Raw genomic sequence first — 24,250 nt, 5'->3', positions numbered from 1 at the left:
AGGTAAAAAGTGATCTCATGAAATTAGTCGAAACCCAGCTAGCAATGTTAGCTAGCGAGGCGTAGCTCCTGTTAGCTTACGAAGCTAGCTAAGTGCTAGCTAGTTAAAATATACAGAAAATCTTGTCCGTTTTAAAAACATCAGCCCTAGTTTTTGTACGATTTGTTTTTTTTAGTTTTTTGCCACAATTTTGATCCAATCCACTCATTTTTTTTGTACCAGAAGCATGTGACTCGCCCGCACATTTCCTGGAATCGAGCAGCCACACAAAACATCTGCATGCGTTTCCTTGATTGAATATTTTCTTGTTGAGTGAGCATCACCTTGGGCGGTTAGCAAGTTTGTGCTTGTTTATTCTGTGAGAGGCCCAAAAAAATCCGGGTGCGAGCCCTCTAATAAATTAGATAAGAATCATGAAGGAATTCATGAAAGAACCCGTAGCAAGTGCAAAAATGGCCGATCTTGGCCGGATTTCCAATCCAGGAAGTCCACATTGATGACAGATTTTTTGGTGGATTTTTTTTCTCTTCCAGACTCTCAAGTTGGTTAGATAAAGAAGGTGAGAAATACTGTAGAATTCAAGTCTTTCTTGAAAACTCGTGGCAAAATACAAAACTGATCGCTATACACCAGTATGTAGCTTCAGTAAAGGTAAAAGAGATGTTCATTTATCCATTTCATTAATAATTCATATTTATTTCACATTGTTTTCTATACTGCTGTTATTCTTTATTAACTCATTCACTGCCATTGACGGCCATAGACGTCAAAAATTCATTTTACCTTTTTTTATTAGTAAAACCTTTTTGGAGTTTGAAAACCTAGATTTGTATTTTTTTATTGTATTAGAACAGATATAAAAATTTGTCGTGAGTTAACTATAGTGAAGTCATGCGATTAATTACGATTGACGATTTTTAAAAAATAATCTTTTCTTTAAAAAAGCAAAAGATTATTAAAATGTTTTCGTAAATTACGGGCATCAGGCGATTAAAATTTGTAATCGTAATTAATCGCATGACTTCACTAGTTAACTCACGATTAATCACAAATTTTGCATCTGTTCTAAATGTACAAAAATAATTTTTGTCTAGGTTTTCATACTCTTGTTAACACAAATAGAAAAAAATGTTAAATAGAAATGGTTCAAATAAATTTTTGACGTCTGTAGCCGTCAATGGCAGCGAATGAGTTAAATGGGGTTTTTGTTTGGGGTGTCTGGACTGGATTTTTTTTCCATTTTTATTATAGGAAATATTTTATTTTCATTATTAACTAACAACATTTAACCTCCTGGAAAGAAAGTTAATCTTAGAAGATGATGTAAAATGCATTTGCAAATGCAGAAAGACGTGTCTCGCCATCATCGTAACTCACTGTTCATGCATTCCAACAACTGGAACATAGCTTCCTTCGATTTGCTAATGATAACACTTATTAGTGTCAGTAGCTTGTTTAAATCAAGTTTTAAAAAGTTATTACATGCCACAAATTAGTAATGTAGAACGTCAAGTTTGAAAACACATCAAAATGAGTAAATGTTCTCTAAGTTATCCAAAAGGTTAGCTCATGAGGCTTGGCTTGTGCTAGCCTGCTAAGAAAAAAATGCTAGCTAGTTAAAGACCATATCCTTAGCTTTTTATCCATTTTGGAGAAGTTCAAATACCCTTAAAAATATGAAATATTATATGTATTATATTATGATAATGCATTATTTTCTTTACTAGCAGCACCTAATCCCTTTAAAGAAAATGTATCTAAGAAGCTAGCATTCCATTGCAAAACGGACGTAGCTAGCAATACTTATTTCACTCGTTTTAATTGAATGACACAAGCAGGTGTTGAAGTTTGAAAACTCGAATTAAAAAAAAATGATTCATTGTTTTCTAAATGGTTGACAATGTTAGCTCGCAATGCTTAGCTTGTGCTAGCTTGCTATGTTCAAAATGCTGGCTAATTAACATACATTTTACTATATTTTGCTAGACACTCCATCTTTAACAACACTGCTTGAGCTTTTATGAATTACCTGAACATGGAAGCCTAATACAAAGCGTGTCATTGCGAAATCAGTCATGTTTTCATTTTTAAACACGACGAAAGATCATCAAAGGTGCGTCAAATTAAGACTGGCAAAATGGGTTTATAGGAGTGGAAGTGGTTAACTGTAAGAAGCGTATTCCAATAACCGGAATTTTAGTTTTCCGAGGGTAACGTAAAAAAAGCATGTTAATTGTTTTCTGAAATCATTCTGTTTCAACTTTATTATATCAAAACCTTTGTACCATTCATTTCTAAATGTATGTTTCGTTTCAAATCATATTGGCCGGGCCTTTATTTGTTGTGTGATAGCAAGAAAGCCTCATGCAAGGGGGGGGCCTATAGCCTAAAAAAAATCAGGTTCAAGCATCTTTCTTTAGATTGAGCCCCCCCAAAAATTATTAATGTGGGCCTTCACTCCAACCCCCTCCCTTAAATCTTTATCTGGCTCACTCCCGTAGGGCCCCACAATAACAACAAATGACGAGGGGCTCCGGCTCCCTTTTGTGAGGGAGGAGAGGGGGGGGGGGGGGGTACGCAGGCAGCACGCCTGTCCTATTATGTGCGACACATGATCAATAGGGCGATAAGGCAGCGACATCAATATAAGCGACAGAACAATGAGGGATATCATCGAACATCTATCTTAATATAGCCGGCTACAAGGGCTGCCTGACAAGCGCGCCAGCTCATGAAAATTCCGCCCCACGAATCAGACCCACCCCCCACCCGCCCCCACCCCTCCTTCATACGCTCAATAGTCTATGCACACACACGCATGCAGGCTGCCAGGCGCGCGCACGAGCGCCGTGCAGCTGGCTATTATTCCCCCATTTCAATTTGACACCCCTGCCTTTCATGCTAATTCTATTATTGTAGGAAGTTTATGTGATTCCATATCACTAGAAATCACTAATGTCTAATAACCCTTTGGGCTGAGGAGGGGAGGGGCGGGAGGAGGAAGGGGAGCTGCCTGGAGACCCTGCAGCAGCCAGTGGGAAAATAATTACTTTCATATCAAAACTCAGCAGGAGGCGCAGGGTCCTATAGCCGGCGGCCACTAACCTCATTCCAGGCCGGCCTTTTCAAATGAATAAATTTGTTAAAGCAATAAATACAAACAGCCAGACGGTAGTGAGAGAGGCGGATTTATCTGCTCTCACGCCCACAACGGTCCACAAGCTTCAGCCCCCCCGTTTCCCCTTCCCTGGAAAGACAGCGCTCACTTTTAAACAATAGCTTTTATTTATCAAAACGTTTACATATAAATATCGTTTTCTGCTTTTTACAATATCTGAGGATTTCCGTTGAAAGTAACATGTGTTTTCTTTACAGGTTTTGGTCACCAAAAAAGGGAGAAAAAGAAAACCTGCGGCCTCAGCATCCAGGACTCGTGATTGAAAAATAGGTGAGGATTAAAAGCCCCGTTTCCACCAAGCCGTGCAGTTCGCGTCCACCGTGGATGGAACGAAGATTGTTTTTCTCCGTCGTCCCAACAAGCCATGATAACTGATTTGAAATTTGCCACCTTGCAATGGGTGGAGCCAGACACACTGCAGTCCACTGATTGGTCGACAGATAACGGTCACTCCCGTGCGGCAACGGGTTTGCTATGCCAAGAAGACGTCCTCCATGTCACGTTCTACCACAATCTCACTTGTTGATGTAGCCTCCTTGTTGCATATCGCCTGCTTAAGAAAGGAATTTATCCGCCATATTTTTATGTTTAAGCTACACTGGTACAGAATGAGCGTTGCCATCGTTTTATCTTAAGAGATAACATCCGAACCGGAAATACATTCACCAGTTTCATACTTGATCTGGTTTTGTCTTGTAAAAATATCTTCTATGCCTAAATACGATATTCGGGTTAATATAGTGTTAGTGGAAAATGAGTTAAGCCGCAAAATCCAGCTGTTTTTATTCATCTCAGGGGGGCGGCCATTTTGCCACTTGCCGTCGACTGAAGATGACATCACTGTTGCTCAGATGTCAGGTAACAACCAATCACAGCACAGCTTCAGAAAACAGGTGAGCTGTGATTGGTCTTTGCCTGAGTCCTGGGCAACTGTGATGTCATCTTCAGTCGACAGCAAGTGGCAAAATGGCCGCCGCCTGACATGGATAAAAACAACTGGATTTGGCATAACTCATATTCCACAAATGTAATATTAATCAGAATGTCATATTTAGACTAGTGAGGTCACATATGACATATTATTGTCAAGAAATGTTGAAGTTTGAATTCCCAATTCAACTAGATTAATGAACTACTTGTGTACCTTTAATCGCTATATTTGTGCGGTTTTCGATACACGCAGGTGCGAAACGAAGGACGGTTGGATTTGAAAAGTGGAGCGAATGGATTCGGTCTGACTCAGGATTCGATTGTGTACGGCTCAAGGTGGGTGCGATGCAATGACTTTTTTTTTGCTGTCATTTTACATACAGTACATTTGAACAAAACCGCAGTTGAGATCCTGATTGATTGAGATCTCGGAGTCGTTCAAGGTATCAATGACGGCAACGGATTCGGAGAAGCAAAAATATTCCCAATCCATGGCTTTATTATTTTACTATTGTGATAATGACCCGCCTTTGCTGGGATCTAAAAAAAGATAACAGTGCCTGGATCTTCTGATGAGGAACTATTTTGTGGGTTCTTTGCTTTGTCGCCTCGATTTGTCAATGGAAACCTGCCAGATCAGGACGTACCCTACCAAACCGGACCCGGAGCTTGAACTGAACCGTGTCGCTTGGTGGAAACGTGACTCAAGTCTCCCCATTCCTGATATGTTTGCAAGCATCTTTGCAGTGCTTTGGGAATGTTTGAACAGTCCACTCTCGGGAAAAATGTCGCTTCGGGGTACAAGGCCTTGCCACTCAAATATCTTTGTATCCATTGACGCTCTCACAGCTCGGAAACACACCTGCGAGTCCACTAATCAGGGGGGCGTTATTCTACCTGGAAGGACCAAAATGGCCTCCTACTGTAGCCCTGTTTCTGTCATCGTGTTAGTCCATATCCACGTCCTCGCCATCACTTTTGGGCGCTTCCCTGCAGTCCGCGTTTGCCCCGAGACCCTCGGAGAGGCCCGGAGACGCCCGCTCCTCCTTCGCACGGCGCCCCTCGGCTCGGCAGCCGTCGGTCAGCGCCGGCGCGTGGACTCTCCCCGCCTCGCCGGAATCGGCGGCCTGCGAGGATGCCTGAGACTCGGGACGATCGCCGGCACGCTCCTCCTCCACGTCGACCCGATTGCTGACGGGGCTGTGATGGTCGTGTGTTTTATGATCCGCGCTTGTAGGCTTCGAGAGGTCGGTGGGAGCGCAAGACTGTTCTAGGGTTTGACCCAGGTGCAGCCTATTGATGCCGTCCTGACACGGTGACGCCTTCAGCGCCGCTTGGGGCACAAGAAAGCCGAGGGGCTGATGGGTAATGGGGTAAAGCAAAAAGTGGCCTTTACCCACCAGTGTCCGATGGGTGGGCAGCGAGGCGAAGTCCAGGGGGGGCTTCCGTCGCGGCGTGGCGTCCGAGAGGAGGCTCTCCACGCTGAAAGGGTTGCGCTTCTGCAGGGACGAGGACCTCGGACCCGCCGGACTAGCGGAGCCGTGCGTGCTGCCCGGAGAAACCTGCTCCGCTTCTCTTCTTTGGTTTTGGTGGTTGAAGTCGTGTCGGGTTTGGTCACAGCTGGATTCGGTTTGGTGTCCTTCGGCGCCGCCGGACGCCAGGGGCAGCTCCGCGTGAATATTCCCGTTGGGAGCCGAAGGAGGCTGCTGCTCGCTGTCGGTGAACTGCGACACGCCGCTGTCGCTCTCGGAGCCGCCCGGCGTGTGGAAGCTGTCGCCGTGCAGAAGTTTGTTCTGCGACTTGAGCAGCTTCCGCTCCTGCTTGCGTTTCTTCTTCTCGGCGCGCTCGTGCTCCCGCCGCGCGATCTCCTCGGGGTCCATGGGCTCGCCGCTGCACGTGGTCGGGTGGGAGTTGTGCGCGGGCCGTCCGGGCCCTTTTTTTGTGTTCTCCTTCTTCCTCCACTTAGCACGTCGGTTCTGGAACCAAACCTGTGCACATAAACACCGGACTAGTTTACTTCAAGAAAACTTTAATAGATGATCTCCAGTTAGTTCAGATCGAATGTTTTTTTGTTTAAATCTCTTAGGCTCAAGCCACAGTTCTGTCCTTTTTTTCAATTAGTGGAGTACACACACTCACAAAACAAAATTGGGTCAATTTGACCCAACTTTGGGTTGTTTTGTTGGGTCAAATTGACCCAAGTAGCGGGTCGGTCCAATTTTGGATCAATATTGGGTTATTTTTGACACAGCCGGTTTAAGGGTGCAGTTTTAGTCCATCACAGAGCCTTCGGTTGTCAGACTCGTCCGAATTTAGTGGATCTGGTCTCATTTTATTCTCCTGTTTGGTCACTGCAGTCTGCTGACTGCCTTTAATTTAGCATCCATCACACAAGATTAAAACCTAAAGGTGGAGTCACAAATTGGGGAATGCTTTTCCATTTGAGCTTGACATTTTTAAAACGCAAAATCTGTTTGGCAACCATTCCAGTAGGACTTGATTGTTTGATTAAATTTTTTGGGGGGGGGACTCATTTATGTTTTTTCTTGTTTAAATTAATTGTTTTAAGGTCGACTCTGTAAGAAGTGTTCTACAACTGACTTGTCAGGAAAACAAAAAAAAACACTTTAACTTCCTGCTGTGATGCTGCACGTGACTTAATGAGCTGACTGTAAGTAAATTAATTAACAACAATAATCGTCAAAGTCAATTAAAACAGATACAAGGACAGATTGTGTATTAAGGGATTTTTGCCTAACTGACAATTTGGCATGCACTGTATAAATGGCTTCAGATGATGTTTATTTAATGCGAGCATATGTATGTTTTTACAAGCAAATGTGCTCACTGTAAATCAGTGGCACAAAACAAACAAGGAACCAAAATGGCCTTGTTAAAATTCCACAGCACATATTAATGTCCACATCTAAAAAGGTGCACATTTGTATGAAAATACCAAAGTGCAAATGAGTTACTTAACGTAATAGCAGCAATATCCAAACACATCAATCCATTTATCAATTTCCTATACAGCTAATTCCGCAATCACTGTAAATGGCGTCATTCAATTCTCCTTAAACAGCTCTCCGCAATCCATAGCAACTAAATTACGCCTGTCTAACAGATGGCTCCTATTGACCAGCTGAAATTATCACTCCACTCATCTTATACATAAACCTTACTGTAATGCTTTCACTTAACACACGTGATCGCCATGCCTAATTTAAAGCACGAAACATCCTCACCTTTTGTTAAGTGACTCTTACTTTGAAGTTGTATCACTTCATGTGGCAACATTCGTGCATCCATTTTGTGCATAGACCTCAATTTATAAGTGGGATGTTGCCAATGTCAGATTGATTGATTGATTGATTGATTGATTTTGCATTATTCTCATTTATGTTTTTGTCTACACTGAGTAATTGTGTTCCACCGAATCTACAGGATTGGTATAAGTTGGTCACAGCAGAAACGTTTACGTTCATCACCAACGAGTTTGCTTAATGCTTAACTCCGTCAATTAAATCTAATTGCACCCTAACTAATTGGGAGCGTTTGATTTTAAGACCAGCACCGACACCAGCCCTCTGCTCCTCGCAGGACTCCCTTCTTCTTAGCCCAGCCGGCCAAGAGCGACCCCCCCCCCCCAACAGAACCCTCCACCCCCCCGCCCGGGAGCTCTCTCGGGTCGGCCTCTGGGCTCGCCGAGGGCCGCGTGTTGGCCGCTGATAAGGCGCGAGGCGCGGATAATGAGGGCGAGGCGCGGACACGGAGCGCGACAATGTGGGATTGTTGATGGGGTTTCTATCGCGTGTTCCCCCCCCCCCCACACACAACCCCCCCACCTTTCGCAAACCTGCGATAAAGGAGCGTTTAAGCAGCTTGAAGGCTGAATAAGCTGAGGTTTAGGAACAAAAATCCCCCCCAAGAACATAAAGCGTCACTCAGTTGTGATGCTTGTTCCTATACCATGACGTGGACATTTTTTTTTTATGTTTTTTGTTTTTTTTTCCACACACACACATCGAACACGTCCTATAGAAAACAAAACGACCACACAAATTAATAATACGTTGCTTTCAATTTCATACGCTATGTAGCAAGATACTTAAATTGACCTTTAGCTAGCTGCAGCACAATTTGTGAAATTTTGGTGAAGGACATTAATTATTACTACAGCTAGTCAATATTTTCTTTCCTACAATTTTGTTTAGTTTTGAAATGTCATATCGGCTGGTTTAACTTCAATCCCTTATATAATAATAATAATAATAATAATAATGTGTTCACTCTTTAGAGAATGATATAAAAAAACATTCTACAAATTCTGCATGCAGGTTATGTAAAAGGACAACAATGAATATCTGGATAATCATTTATTAAATTTACAGTAATTCATTTTGAATGAAAGCTATTAACTTAACCTATATTTAAATGTATATTCGAATATTTTATTATTTACTATTAAAAATGCAGTATCTTAAATTCACAGGATTTCAATATAATTATGTAGGCCTATGTGTAATAATATATTTCAAGTACAATAATTAATTTCATTAAAATTGTTTTTTTATATTAAATATGCAGCCTCCATTGTTACAGAATGTGATTTAATCAAAACTCTAAATGAAGATCTACTTAGGGAACTGGTTCAAATTATTTTCACCCCCTTTGTTTGGCTTAGTAACAAGCCTTGTTTTTTTTTTTTGTTTTTTTATGAACCCATAAATCAATAGGTCGTGCCCATGCATAATTCAAAGGGGGATCCTTTATTGAAGCTTAATTGACAAATTGCTGCCCCCTGTATGGAATGGGCCTTCACGGGCCATCTCCTGAACAAACAGCCCTCCTGGCATGTTTTGAGGGGGGTTAAGATTTTATCATATTAAAAAAAAACATTTAAAACGCAATCCGTGTAAATAAACGAAAAGTGGCCCTGGCCTGCAGTTACCTGAACCCTGGACTCGACCAGGTCCAGCCTGAGTGCGAGCGCCTCCCGCATGAACACATCCGGGTAGTGGCTCTCGTTGAAGGCCTTCTCCAGCTCCTCCAGCTGCCAGCCGGTGAAGTTGGTCCGGGTTCTTCTTCGTTTACAACCGGGACTCTCTTTGTCTGGGTCCCCGGAATCTGTTGTTGTTGTTGTTGTTGTTGTACAGAGTTATTGCCTCATCATCCACTGATTGACAGCTTGGCCAATTAGCACAAGCAAACTATATGCTGCAGCTTAATTAAATAATTTGAGTTTATGTACTTTTTTTTTTTGAGAGAGAGAGAATCAATACTGAGGATGGAGCTTAATCGCCTTTGTTATATTTATGCAGCACTTCTCACGAATGGGGTAGTGTTTTCAAATTATACACCAAGACCGATGTAATTTGTGAGTAAAAATAACAATTATTAGACTTTAAAATCAAGGATGACAATGCTGCTCGCTGCTTGTGTCTTTTAATTTAATCGACGTTTAGTAAATGACGTAAAACACTTCATGCAGTTTATCTCAAGGAAGATTTGTTGACAATTTTTAGAGCTGCATATGAAATGCAGAGACACGAGAAAACTCTATTAAATCATGGTAAATTTAAATAATGGTGAGGGGAAATTTAAAAAAAATCAAGTCAGGTTTTTAACTGATGACGACAGTTTTAAAAGGAGTTAAAAAAAAAAAAAGTACAGTCTGGCATCTCCGTAAACACAAATACCCCCCCCCCCCCCAAAAAAAAATCTAACAAACGTTCAAATCTATTTTAAACAAAAATGTATCAACCCCAAACTCTTCCAAAAATGTATTTTAAAACTTGAGCTCATATTGAAAGTGGACGCACGGCGCGACCTTACCGCAGAGTTTGTACTGGCCGTCGGGCGACAAGAGCGCGCTGGAGCTGACCACGGAAGCCGAGCAAGAGCCGTTAAGTAATCCGTCTATGGTGAAGGGGACGGCGGCCGCCGACTGCAGCTGGTGCGCGCCGGCGAGCTCGTAGTGGTGATGATGCTGCTGATGTTGATGCTGCTGATGGTGCTGGTGCTGGTGGTGGTGATGATGGTGAGCGCCGAGCGGATACGGGAAGCCCACCAGCCCGCCCAAGGAGCCCCCGAAGTGGGCGTGAGGGTGATGCTCGAGGACGCGACTGTCCATGCTCGCCCGGGCTGCATGCGGCGGGGCCGAAGTGAGGATGCGCGGGGGGCGGCAGTGTGAGGCTGAACATGCAGTCAGCAAAGGATGCAAAAAAAACAACAACGTGCTTTTGAAAAAAAAAAAAAAGGAAAGCAGAGGCTGCGTTTGCGGGTGTGTCGTGTCCCACGGCCCGCCACGGATGAGCGTTGCGAGAAAGCCGGCAGCGACGTGTTGTGGTCCAGCCCGAGATGTCAAGCTCGCTTCCCCCCTCCTGGAGCCAGCTCATTAGGACTCCCCCATATGCTGGCGGGGCCAATCACAAGCTTTAATGGCCGTGTGACGTCACCGCGCTCAGAGGAGGCTGAGCGTTAATGTCGTGTTTGATTTTTTTTTACCTCACCCTTTCGCTGGGTCGATGGATAATTACACGTGGTGCCGTCCACTCACTCAGCATGTTCAAACATGAAGGACACTCGATTCCATCCTTAATGTAATCATTTTATACATTTTTTCCCTTCCTTTCTTCCATTAACACAATTTACTCATACTGTACAGTAAATGAAATCGCTCATACAAAATACTAAACTGTGGCCACAAAATGTTTTTTTTTTTTTCCTTCAACTTGTCCAACATACACCTTGCTATCACAGTGGCATGCATACAAAGGGGGGCTGAGGGGGCGTGCCCCCCATGAATCCACTTGTATCCTCCAAAACATCCGGTTTATAAATATATATTTATAACTTTTTGATTGGGCAATGGTTGAAGCTGATTTTAGGCAGATTCATTCGTTTGTGTTAATCAAAACAGATTTTCCGCTGATTCATTTGGTTTGTGTTATATACGATTTACTTTCAAATTCAATAAATGTTCTCCTTTCTTTTATTTAAATAAAATTAAATATTTTAACTTCACTCCTTCACTAGAAATGAAATGTCATTCTAGCCAAAGCTAAATACCCCCCCCCCCACACACACACACACATAGACACATTTTTCATAATTTTTATTATTACTGTTTGTATAATAACTAAATAAGAGACAATATAAAGAAATGAAATAAATGAAGCCTTTTTACGGAAAATGAAAATCGGCTCCAAATATCGGTTATCGGCCTCCTTGACTACTAATAATCGGCCCTGGAAAAAAACATATCAGTCTATCTCTATACTGTATGCATGAACAACTAATAAATGCCTCTTGGTCATAATGATGCTGGACAGAATAAAATTCAATCATGTGAACTTTAGCCCGGTACGCTCCATTTGCGTACCAATGGTCCAATTTGAAACCACAACTTTGTTGCCATAAATTTTTATTTCATAGTCACAAATTAGCATTTTGTGCACACGTTAAATTACTGTAGCCACAATTTCATTTTTTCCCCCCTTGGGGCTCCATACAGTGGCAATCTAATGAGCTCTGATACAAAACAATGTTTGTTTGTTTCTTATTAGGCTTTAATGCAACAAAATGTGTAAGACTGTTGTTGTAGTTTGGGTGTATAGTCAAATAAGGAATTGCTTCCCTCACACAACCCCAACATACAAAAAATGTCACCAGAAGTGTATAAATAATGACCTTGTGTGAATGGCAACTTGTGGAAACGCTCTTGTTTTTGCTTTCACTATATGTTGCCGGCATAAATAAATAAATAAATTAACAAAGATACTCTTTTTTTTTTTTTTTTTTGAAAATACAGTAACTCATTCACTCCCTGCCATTTTTACTGAAGTGGCCCCCTTCGCTCCCGGCTGTTTTACTGGATTTTGACAGATTTTCAAGGCCCACAGGATGTTGTGTTCTATTGCTATAAAAACATGGAACCTACCAAAAGAAATGATTATAGTCTCTTCTTTCATCAAGAAAAAAAAGTATATTTCTATCTGTTTCCGTTTTGCAGCAATTAGCATTGGAATATAGCTAAGTTTCATCATTATTCACATTCCTGGTGAAAACACTGACAAAAAGAGCTTTTTGCAACATGGCCCTGGCTGATCTCTTATACTCTGCTGCTACCTGCTGGCCGTTTTTTGTAATAACTACCATTGCTTTAAGCCACCTCTTAATGTCAGAAGCTGCATGAAAGCCTTCTGTATGCTCTTGCATTAAACAAAACAATTAAAAAAAATGTAGAAATCCGTTATGGGGAGTGAAGGACAAAGTATTTTTTTAAAAAACATATGTTTGAATGAGTTTAAATACTTGAACCAATTAAGTGAAATGGCCAATCAAAGTGTCTCCTTTCACATCTGTGCCGTGAATGCGCTATTTATGACAATAGAGCTAAGCTAATTTTCACTGCGCGGTGGTAATATTACAACTTTGTTGTGTCTAAAATACACTCCAAAAAATACTCTTTTACTATGTGTGCCATCAGAGCTTAAGTGAGTATTCCAATATTGTCCTTGTTAACCACAAAACAGGATGTTCAGACTCATTAAAGTTCAAGGTTTTGATTGGTTTTCAATTGACATATGCACTATTTTAAAATGACCTTCATTTCTCTGCACCTGCATTAATTAAAAGTTGAGTTCTTCATAATCAAGTATCTTGGATTTTATGGTGCTGAATGTCAAGTCTACACCCGCTGGTCACAATATTAGATGTAAACACAAATTATACGGCCGTCCAATACATGAGCTAAGAAAATGCTTTAAAAATAAAATATATTTATTCATATGGTCCTTGCTTTGCTGCAATAATGTATTCTACATGTCTTTTAAGTTCTAAGGAAAAAAAACGTAAAACATTTGGTGAACGTCTGGAAAGTATTTAGCCAACTTTGTGAACGAACCCTGACGAGAAATCAACGTTCGCTACCTCTGCAAACACTCGCAAACGTTGGCGGAATACGGGCTTAATCCTGAGCCAGTGTAATCAAGTCATTTTGGTATCAATAAAAGAAAACGCATGTATTCAAACTAAAATCGTGATAACTATTTAGTTCTGTGTTGATCCGCGCACCCCCTTGTGTGTTTAAGATAATTAATTACTTAACTCATTCACTGCCATTGACGACTACAGACGTCAAAAATTCATGTGAACAATTTCTATTAGTTTAACATTTTTTTTCATTTCATTTTTTATGAAAACCTAGGATTTTTTTTACTGTACATTTATAACAGATATAAAATTATCATGCGATTAATTAATTATCTTATTTTTAATATTTTTTTTAATTAGGCCCGTCAGGTGATTAAAATTTGTTATTGTAATTACTGTATAACACGACTTCACTAGTTAACTAAAGATTAATCAAAAATTTTATATCTGTTCTAAATTTACAAAAAAAAAAAATCTAGGTTTTCTTACTCTTGTTAGCAAAAGTAGAAACAAATGTTAAACTAATAGAAATAGTTTAAATGAATTTTTTGACGTCAATAGCCGTCAATGGGAGTGAATGAGTTTTTTTTTTTTTTTGAAAATACAGTAACTCATTCACTCCCTGCCATTTTTACTGAAGTGGCCCCCTTCGCTCCCGGCTGTTTTACTGGATTTTGACAGATTTTCAAGGCCCACAGGATGTTGTGTTCTATTGCTATAAAAACATGGAACCTACCAAAAGAAATGATTATAGTCTCTTCTTTCATCAAGAAAAAAAGTATATTTCTATCTGTTGGAATATAGCTAAGTTTCATCATTATTCACATTCCTGGTGAAAACACTGACAAAAAGAGCTTGTTGCAACATGGCCCTGGCTGATCTCTTATACTCTGCTTCTACCTGCTGGCCGTTTTTTGTAATAACTACCATTGCTTTAAGCCACCTCTTAATGTCAGAAGCTGCATGAAAGCCTTCTGTATGCTCTTGCATTAAACAAAACAATTAAAAAAAATGTAGAAATCCGTTATGGGGAGTGAAGGACAAAGTATTTTTTTAAAAAACATATGTTTGAATGAGTTTAAATACTTGAACCAATTATGTGAAATGGCCAATCAAAGTGTCTCCTTTCACATCTGTGCCGTGAATGCACTATTTATGACAATAGAGCTAAGCTAATTTTCACTGCGCGGTGGTAATATTACAACTTTGTTGTGTCTAAAATACACTCCAAAAAATACTCTTTTACTATGTGTGCCATCAGAGCTTAAGTGAGTATTCCAATATTGTCCTTGTTAACCACAAAACAGGCTGTTCAGACTCATTAAAGTTCAAGGTTTTGATTGGTTTTCAATTGACATATGCACTATTTTAAAATGACCTTCATTTCTCTGCACCTGCATTAATTAAAAGTTGAGTTCTTCATAATCAAGTATCTTGGATTTTATGGTGCTGAATGTCAAGTCTACACCCGCTGGTCACAATATTAGATGTAAACACAAATTATACGGCCGTCCAATACATGAGCTAAGAAAATGCTTTAAAAATAAAATATATTTATTCATATGGTCCTTGCTTTGCTGCAATAATGTATTCTACATGTCTTCTAAGTTCTAAGGAAAAAAAACGTAAAACATTTGGTGAACGTCTGGAAAGTATTTAGCCAACTTTGTGAACGAACCCTGACGAGAAATCAACGTTCGCTACCTCTGCAAACACTCGCAAACGTTGGCGGAATACGGGCTTAATCCTGAGCCAGTGTAATCAAGTCATTTTGGTATCAATAAAAGAAAACGCATGTATTCAAACTAAAATCGTGATAACTATTTAGTTCTGTGTTGATCCGCGCACCCCCTTGTGTGTTTAAGATAATTAATTACTTAACTCATTCACTGCCATTGACGACTACAGACGTCAAAAATTCATGTGAACAATTTCTATTAGTTTAACATTTTTTTTCATTTCATTTTTTATGAAAACCTAGGATTTTTTTTACTGTACATTTATAACAGATATAAAATTATCATGCGATTAATTAATTATCTTATTTTTAATATTTTTTTTAATTAGGCCCGTCAGGTGATTAAAATTTGTTATTGTAATTACTGTATAACACGACTTCACTAGTTAACTAAAGATTAATCAAAAATTTTATATCTGTTCTAAATTTACAAAAAAAAAAAATCTAGGTTTTCTTACTCTTGTTAGCAAAAGTAGAAACAAATGTTAAACTAATAGAAATAGTTTAAATGAATTTTTTGACGTCAATAGCCGTCAATGGGAGTGAATGAGTTAATATGGCGGTGTGAGAAGAACTTCCGGGGCGTTCAAATTTTTGAGGAGTGAGGAGCTAAGAACGTTGCACTTAAGAGGCTGGAGATCCCCGTGTCCCTGTTTTCTTGTCTTGCTCGTTAGGTTTTTGTGTCCACCTGTTCTTATCCGTCCGGTCCCTTGTGTCAACCAATCAGCTTCTTCCAGCTACTCGTGTGTCATCAGTTTGCTTGTAGTGGTGCCTCGGTTTCTTTCAGTCTGCCGGTTCATTTGTTTCTGTTGATGTTGCTGTCAGTGTTTTTGTTTCTTTGATACTTTTGTATTTTGATTAGTTTTGACTACTGCTACTCGTTACTCAAAATGTTGCTACTGAATGCAGAAAATTCCATTTCAAATCACTACTGCCACCTGTTGACAAAAAAATAAACCACACACAGCCTTCTTCATGTACATAATGCGCACATGACGTCACATCCGCAGCCAAAGGGCGGGGAATTCGAACCCAAATCCAGTCTGAAAACTACTGGAGGCTTGCAGGAGTATACCCATTGTAAACAGCTAGTGTTAACCTACTGATTAGAAGATATTTTAGTCATAAATAGTCAAATAAAAACGCTATTGTAAAGATTAGGGGTGTCAAAATTAGTGCATTCATTTTTAGTTAATTTAAAGTTCCTTTAAAACCCAACATTTTTTAACACGCGATTAATGACCGCCCCTTACTTGGATATCCTGTACCGGGGGAATTCCAGTCGCAATGCAGCAGACACGTCCACGTTAAAATTGAGCAGTAATACATTTAATAATAATGCATAGATTTGTGTAGACCAGGGTCAAATTGCATTGTACAATTTAAAAAATATGCAGAATTTCACAAGTTACTTCATGTCAAAGATTAGATTAGTTCTTAATATGAAAAGAAAAATGCACTGAGCTGTCACCAATGTCTTGCAAAGGCAATTATGCCATCTAGTGGCAGAAAAAAATGACCTCAACACAAATCAATATCACACTCGTTTTTTTACAGTACAGTTCTTTTTTTTTAACTCAATTTTATGAGTTATTATGAAATTACTGTATCAATGACTAAAAGATGCAGCCATATTTCTATTAGTTTAACATTTTTTTCTACTTTTACGTTAACAAGAGTATGAAAAAATTATTTATTGTACATTTAGAACAGACATAAAATGTGTGATTACTCGTGAGTTAACTATTGAAGGCACGCGATTAACTCTTTGACTGCCAGACGTTTTCAGAAAAGGGATGCCGTGGGTGCCAGCCGATTTAAGCATTTTTGACTGATCTTTCAAGGCCCACAGAAAATTATGTGTTTAGACTATGGAAACACACATACTACCAAATGAAAGATTGGACTCTCATCTTTCATCAGAATTTTTTGTTTTGTTTCTACCTTATTCCGTTTTTCAGTAATCAACACTAGAAAATGGTTAGTTTCACCTCTGTTTTGAAAAAAACGTCTTTTAACGTCTTTGGCAATCCTCCATAGGATTTTACTAAACGTTATTTAACGTTTTTGGCAGTCAAAGAGTTTTAATTACGATTAAAAAAATGTAATCGCCTGACACCCCTAGTAAAGATATTTTTGTGTAAATTGTTACAAAGGGCAGCTTTAATAGCGTATAAGCCTATACCAAATTAATTTACATCCTATGGGAATTAGTCTTTACCCTTCAAATTACAAGAACTTCTTCGGCTCGAGGTTCCACCGCATTGTGTTTGTTTTTTGCTAATGAGTGTTGTTTTTCAAGCGACAAGCATTCAGAGCGTTACGTGTCGTGCGTACGCTTTAAATAAGCTAATTATCCAGTTGAGGACTCGTCTAATGGCCCTCTCGACTTGAAGCGTGCATCGGAAAAGGAGAGCTGTTGAAATTTGCAGTCATGAAAGAGGCCAGTCGCGACTGGCTGTGCAGGTCCACATCTTTGGGGAGCAAGTGGGGTAAGGGGTGGGGGGGTGGGTGGGTGGAAAAGATTATACATATAAATTGTAAACGGTGTCGCAGGGGCCAAATTTTGCCCGAGGCGGTGACTGCTTCATTTTGTGTTAAATTTCTTGACAGAGAGACACCGGCGTGCTGGTGAATACTGAATGGTAATCAGAGCTGCTTGAATAAGTGCCCCCGCCCTCCCTCTTCCATTATACTGTGAATTAATTCGACTTTATTTATCCAATTTCTGGAGCTGACAGAATGTTAATTTGAGTTGAGATTTCTCTCCGCTGTTCCGCATGTGACCCCGCAGCCCCGGGATTGGCGTGTTGTAATAACCTGAATCTTTCACCAGAAGCTCCGATAATTGTTACCTTATTAGCATGTAAATTGTTTAATTAATATTATTATGAAGAAGCATATAATCCCCTCCGTTACTTGACCCGCGAGTCAGCCGACGAGCTGTCTCTCTGCATTTCAATGCGTGCTGCTTAAATGGCCTCTTTAATGTGGCCTTATAAAGCCTTTGCTGCAATCTTAGCGCAACTTTGAGCACTTAAGAGGCGCTTTTGATGTCACTCCATCTCTTTCTTGATTTCCCCGCTGCTCCCTCTGATGCCTATTTATTTTCCACATCAAAATCCATCGCTTTCTTGTCATTTGCTTATAAAGGCTGCTCGCTTCACAAAGGCCGGGCCCCCCTCCCTCCACTCTGCCGGCGGCGGTGCGAGCCAAACGCACGCGGCGCTCGATGAAAAGCAGCCCTTGACATGAGGTCCCACGAGAGCGCACCATTTAAATTCGCCTTTCTTCCTTCCTCCTCCCTCTTTTTTTTTTTTTTTTTTTCTTCATTTGCAGGGCACGAGTGACATTGTCAGATGCTAGCTTTAATTAACTTGATAATAAGATGGGCAATTCGCGTACGAGGCCAGCCACCGGGCCCCAAAACGCCCTCCCCACTTCAACAAGCAGACACGGTGGACTGCAGCCGCACTCACAAAACAAAATAACAATGAATTCAACCGTCTCAATTTCAAGATCGGGAGTCTCTCACCCCGAATCAGATGTCTGTCGTAGTGCCAAGACTGACCTGTAGGGGCAGTATGGTGACAGCCTGAAAACACAAAGAAGAAGAAATGGAAGAAGCTAGGCTGCTGAATATATGACCAGATAGCCGATAGGCCAAGACTTTTGAAGTCGCGAGGCCGCCATATTGCTCCTCCCAAGAAACGGCGGCCGTGGCTCAGGAGGGTGAGCCGGTCATTCGATTCCCAAAACCCAAGGATTTGTGATCGTAAATATTGAACAGATTCAACATTTACGATTGTTGGCACTGGCTGTTTTTTTCACAGTTCGAGTACTTGAGACTGTGACTAAAACGGTCGCATGTGGCGCCTGTTTTTCAGCATGTGCGAGTCAAAATTTCATCCGACGGCATTTGTGCAAGTGTGTTTTAGTTCACCGGGTTGTAGTTTTGGTTCACAGAGGCACAATGTGTTCAATGCGGATTCCAGACAGTTTGTTGTATGTTGAACATTAGTGAAAAATGTAATGAATGGATTTATTTAGTGTTGGGATTTTTTGTGTCCAAACAAAAACTTCAGATCAGGAGCTTTCAGGAAAGTTGGCTTTTCAGATCTTCAGCAGTCTTTGACGTATAAAGTAAAGACGAAGACTTGTGAAATATTAGATATTGCGGTTAAGTCACGCTCTTCTCCAGTCGTCTTTAGTTTCCACATTGTGCGTACGCTCAATGCTCAGCGTTTAAATCACAGGCAAGAGTGAACAATTGGTGTTAATTAATTAAAGAGCGTCATGTCATTATCATCTGGTTCTCATTAGTAATGAAATCAAATCACATGTCTTTACAAGACGCGTTCCATCATCTGTCTTACCTTCTAACAACTTTTTTTTTTTTTTTTGATAAACCATCCTTATGTCTCATTTTTATTGAATTGCATTTTATTCAGGAAACGCCAACGCAACAAGCTCAGGTTAAAAAGGCCATCGTGATATCAGCTAGCTTATCAGGAACAAAGGCGCTAAATGCTAAGGGGACTATAAATGCATCAGTGGGCACGATTTTAGCCATAGCCAAAAAAAATTAAAAAAAATGCTATATTTCCATATTTTAGTACTACAGTACATCGTTGTCAGGCTTTTCACGTTTTCTTAATCTGTAATTATGCATTCATGTATTAATCTCTGAATTGACTTTACACAGTCTTTAAGTGGTTCATTCAGAACTTTCATTTTGATGACACGCTTGTGACATGTTGACATGTGACACTCTAGGCCCTCATTCATCAACATATCCAATGAGTTAAAAAAAAAAAAAAAGAATAAAATCACTGCGGCTGTGTATTGGTCCTTTAATACATGAAATATCTATAATTAACATCTTGTCCTTCTGTCTTATGCCTGATTAAATTGGCAGCACACTCACAGAGACTCATTATTAGCAGCTTTCAGCAGAGGCCTGCATACATCAACTTAAGTAAATCAATATGGAAATAGTCAGTGCAGTGTATTCTACTGTCGAAGCCAATAGTCCTGCTGATACATTCCCAATGTTGGGCTCGGAGGAAGCACAATTAGACCCATCCTGTAATATCGGCTGTTCCTTCGAGACGACAAAAAGAAATAAAGGCGAGTCCCAGTCACTCTGTCTAAAAAATAAACTCATAAAACAATAGAGGCACTCGGGAGAGGGCAGACATCTGGAACGATGGAACGATTGTGGCGTTAACAAAATAAAGTACAATTGACAAATGTTTTCACTAATGAAATAAAATAAAAATCAAAGTGCTTTTTTGAGATAACTATGCAAATTTTTACATTTATAAAACCAACTAAAATTAATTATTATAGCTAAAATTTCTTTGTTTTTTGTCTTTGTCAATTCATTTTATACTTGAGCTTTTGGGGTTCACATTTATTTTGGTATTAACTCACTCACTGCCATAAATTAATTTTTAAAAAAAAAGAAGATTATTAAACAATTAGGGGTGACAGGTAATTTTTTTATCGTTATTTATCGCATGACTTCACTAGTTAACTCACGATTAATCACAAATTTAATGTACAATAAAAAAATTCTAGGTTTTCATACTCTTGTTAACAAAAGTGAAAAAAAAATGTTGAACTAATAGAAATAGTTCAAATGAATTTTTGACGTTTATAACCGTCAATGGCAGTGAATTGATTAAAAAAAAAAAAGATTATTAAAAATTCGGGGCGGCAGGCGATTAAAATTTTTAATCGTAATTAATCGCATGACTTTACTAGTTAACTCACGATTAATGGCAAATTTTATATCTGTTCTAAATGTACAATTAAAACAAAGCTAGGTTTTCATACTCGTGTTAACAAAAGTGGGAAAAAAAGTTAAACTAATAGAAATAGTTCAAATAATTTTTTGACGTTTATAGCCGTCAATGGCAGTGAATGAGTTAATATTCAACCATGCAGAAGAAGAAATGTCAAACAGTTGTTTGGGAATTGTAGTTTACTTTATTACACAATACGTATTTAGTGAAGCATTTTTGAAAAAAATAAAAACTTGCAAAAGTGAACAAATACGCTCTAAAAACAAGACAAAATTAAATAAAAATTAACTACAATGAAAAATCGGAAACTATTACAACCCTGGTCCCTATTTTGTGTGCGCATGCGTGGAATTTTCTTTCTTTCGCTATTTTGCTAGACTGTCGGCGATAGAAGAGGGCGTTTGGATTTCTTCTAGAAACAGTCATCATTTTGGACATATCAAGTACATGTCAGAGCGGTCCCTCAGATTGATAAGACAATTCTCGTCATTGCCGCAATGGGGTGTCCCCTTTCCCAAAATGGGGCCCCCCGCGGAAGGTGGGGCCCTATGCAAAGTGCGTGATCTGCATGTAGGGAGGGGTGGCTCTGTGCCAACTGCCAATCAATACTACAGTATTGTGTTTTGTGCTCACGTTTTGCATGTTTGCATTTTCTGTGGCCAGCAAATGTTATTACTGTTTTTATTCATCACAATACTTTTGAGTGCAATTTGCTAATAAATGAATTACGTGTGTCAAAATTAGTGTGTTAATTTTGAGTTTATTTAAAGTTCATTTTTTTTAATGATCGCCTCTTACTTGGAACGCCTGTACTGGGGCAACGCAGCAGACACGTACACGTCAAAATTTACCAGCAATAAATGTAATAATAATGCATTTATTTGTGGTGACCGGGGTCAAGTTGTATTGTACAATTTTAAAAATGTGCAGAATTTCACAAGTTACTTCATGTTAAAGATTAGATTAGGTCTTAATATGAAAATAAACCAATGTCTAACAATTGCAATTGTGCCATCTAGTGGCAGAAAAATTACCTCAACGCAAATCAATATCACAATTTATTTTTCTACAGTAAAGTACCTTTTTTTATTTTAACTCAATTTATCAATTACTAAAAGATGTAGCCATATTTCTATTAGTTTAAAATGTTTTCCCACTTTTATGTTAAGAGCATGAAAACGTAAAAAAATATTTTATCGTACATTTTATCGTACATTTAGAACACGTATAAAAAAAATTGTGATTAATTAAGTTAACTGTTGAAGTCATGCGATTAATTGCAATTAAAGATTTTAATTGCCTGACACCCCTAAAATAAATAAATATATATAAATAAATAAATAACACAATCACAGACTCCCTATGGGAAAAACTGTTGTTAAAACCCAACAAATAGTTGTCCAGCATCTTGGAAAGGATTGTGTTGGACATTTAAGCTTCTGTTGCACGCAAAAAAAAGTAATTTATCACCAATTAGCACAAACATTCCACTCGAACCCAACAAGAAAAAAAACATGGTTTAAAAAAAAAAAGGAGATCACAATGCAGATTAGAGAACAATCTTAGAAGACTTCAAGCCTCCACTTGCCTCTCGAGACAAGGAATCAAGTCACATTTATATTTTAATTAGCCAAAGCAAGGTGATGAAGAGGAGCGTTAATTAGTCCATTGCTGCGTGTAAGTTCATTTTAACTATCGCTCATTATTTAGCCAATCACTTGATAATTAAGAGTCTAATCTAAATTAATTGCCGGACTCGTTTTGATCGCGCACGTGCTCTCAAACGAGGCGAGTGGATGCAATTCCAATTACAAGTAAAAAAAAAAAAAAAAGAAAAAGATTGCGAGTATTGATCTTGTGTTTTCCCGCACGTGATGGCAGCTTTGATCATTTGGAGAAGTAAAGAGCCCATTTGCAGCTCCTTCTGTGCGCGCAATTAGAAACGTGCCCGCTTCTAATTACGAGCCTAATTGCGCTTGTGACCGAATATGCAAATGCTGCTTGTTTACTATTCCTTGAATCCACTTCCTCTTGTTGGGAGGGATTAAACGCGATGCCCTTTACCAAATCAAAGCAGACCACAGTCAAATGCAGCGGCGGCGGCGCCGTTCAAGGCTGCGGCAATCATCTCAGCTCATTTAAGAGGGACTTATCACCTTTCCCTCAAAAAGCTGCTCAATATGCCGTGAAATTCCATGCCTGGAAGAGTCCAAAATGCCATTTTAATTGTTATCAACGATTCTGATCTACCACCCTCTCCGCCCCCCCACCATCTTTGAGCGCCAGCTTGGCACAGAAATAGTCCTAATTAACCTCCTCCTCTAAGGGAGAAAACTACTTTCATTATTTAACTTTTTTTTTTTTTATTCTTAAGATTTTATAGGAGGCTAACTGTACAAATGAAGCTAGAAAGCAAACAACATTTAATGATTCCAAGTGAATTCATGATGTTTTTCTTGATTTTTTTTTCAAATGAACCATTAAGTCATTCACTCCCAGCCATTTTTTGAAGCAACCCCCTTCGCTCCCGGCTGTTTTACTGGATTTTAACAGATTTTGCAAGGCGCACAGAATATTATGTTTTATTGCTATAAAAACATGGAACCTACCAAAAGAATGATTAAAGTCTCTTCTTTCATCAAGAGAAAAAAAATATTTTTCTATCTGTTTCCGTTTTGCAGCTAGGTTTCATCATTATGCTCAAATTTGTTTAAAACAGTCGGGAAAAGAGCTTTTTGCAACATGGCCCTGGTTGATCTTTTATACTCTGCTGTCACCTACTGGCCGTTTTTGTAATAACTACCATTGTTTTAAGCGCTCTCTTCAGTTCAGAGTCTGCATCAATGCCTTCTGTATGTTCTAGAATAAAAAAAAAATATTAAAAAACATGTATAAATGTGTTTTTGAGACCATGGTAATATTTAAAATAGAACGTTTTTATATGTTTTTGGGAGAAAATGAATTCATAGTCAACAACACTCACCAACCACAACATGGCTGGCCAAGCTTGTCTCCAGGCCTAAACCCTGTTGAACACCTCTGGGGCAGTGCTGGAAAATAATGGTGGCCAAACAAAATATTGACACTTACTTGGGGCAGTTTCACTTAAGGGGGGACTCACTTTTGTTGCCAGGAGTTTAGCTATTAATGGATGTTTAATGAGTTATTTTCAGGGAACAATAATCTGTGCACTGATTACTTTTCCTTGTGTCAAAGTGTCATTTTCTTCAGTGTTGTCCCATGAAAATATATAATTAAATAACTGTGTTGCACGCACTTTTGTGAGATACCACATCCAATAACTAACCAAACTGAAGTGGCAGCACACCAATCGCAGCTTGACAATAAGTCATCCCAACATGTGCCTAATTGTTTACCGCAGCTTGTTTACATCAACACAAACTGATGGGGGAGTTGGGATGAGGTGGGGGGGGGGGAGATTTGTGAGTGCAGTTGAGTGTTAAGAGCCTTGCACACTGTAAGACAGAGCTGGGGAAATTAATTGAAAAAAATGGGTGGCAGATAATTACTTATCAATTAAAGCTGTTATCCAACCTAATTAGGCAGCGTTCATTAAATTCAGCCAATTTAAACCTTAATCAAAGCTAGCAGGGCCTGACAGCAGAGCAGGGGCCAGCGAAGGGCGACCCCCAGTGG

At 39.4% G+C, this 24,250-nt stretch overlaps 2 protein-coding genes across 2 annotated transcripts in view; one reads left to right on the top strand and one right to left on the bottom strand.

The window, feature by feature from the left end:
- The window catches only part of LOC144054774 (uncharacterized), an 82,556-nt gene extending 79,108 nt beyond the window's left edge, over nucleotides 1-3,448 (top strand). Inside the window, exon 15 of the mRNA XM_077570052.1 lies at nucleotides 3,376-3,448. Within this exon, the coding sequence (XP_077426178.1) occupies nucleotides 3,376-3,448 (73 nt within the window). The remainder of the gene's footprint in view (nucleotides 1-3,375) is intronic.
- A 696-nt stretch (nucleotides 3,449-4,144) lies between these two features.
- On the bottom strand, nucleotides 4,145-10,461 carry LOC144055790 (homeobox protein unc-4 homolog). The gene is made up of 3 exons (XM_077572105.1): nucleotides 9,944-10,461; nucleotides 9,060-9,235; nucleotides 4,145-6,096 (listed from the first exon to the last, which is right to left on the bottom strand). Exons 1-3 carry the CDS (start codon nucleotides 10,239-10,241, stop codon nucleotides 5,056-5,058), a joined length of 1,515 nt encoding a protein of 504 aa, XP_077428231.1. The 5' UTR covers nucleotides 10,242-10,461; the 3' UTR covers nucleotides 4,145-5,055.
- Nucleotides 10,462-24,250: the final 13,789 nt, after the last annotated feature.

Source organism: Vanacampus margaritifer, chromosome 7 (genome assembly GCF_051991255.1).
Source record: "Vanacampus margaritifer isolate UIUO_Vmar chromosome 7, RoL_Vmar_1.0, whole genome shotgun sequence".
Taxonomy (NCBI): Eukaryota; Metazoa; Chordata; class Actinopteri; order Syngnathiformes; family Syngnathidae; genus Vanacampus; species Vanacampus margaritifer.
The sequence above is the reverse complement of the archived record's forward strand: the minus strand, read 5'-3'. Positions and strand labels throughout refer to the sequence as shown.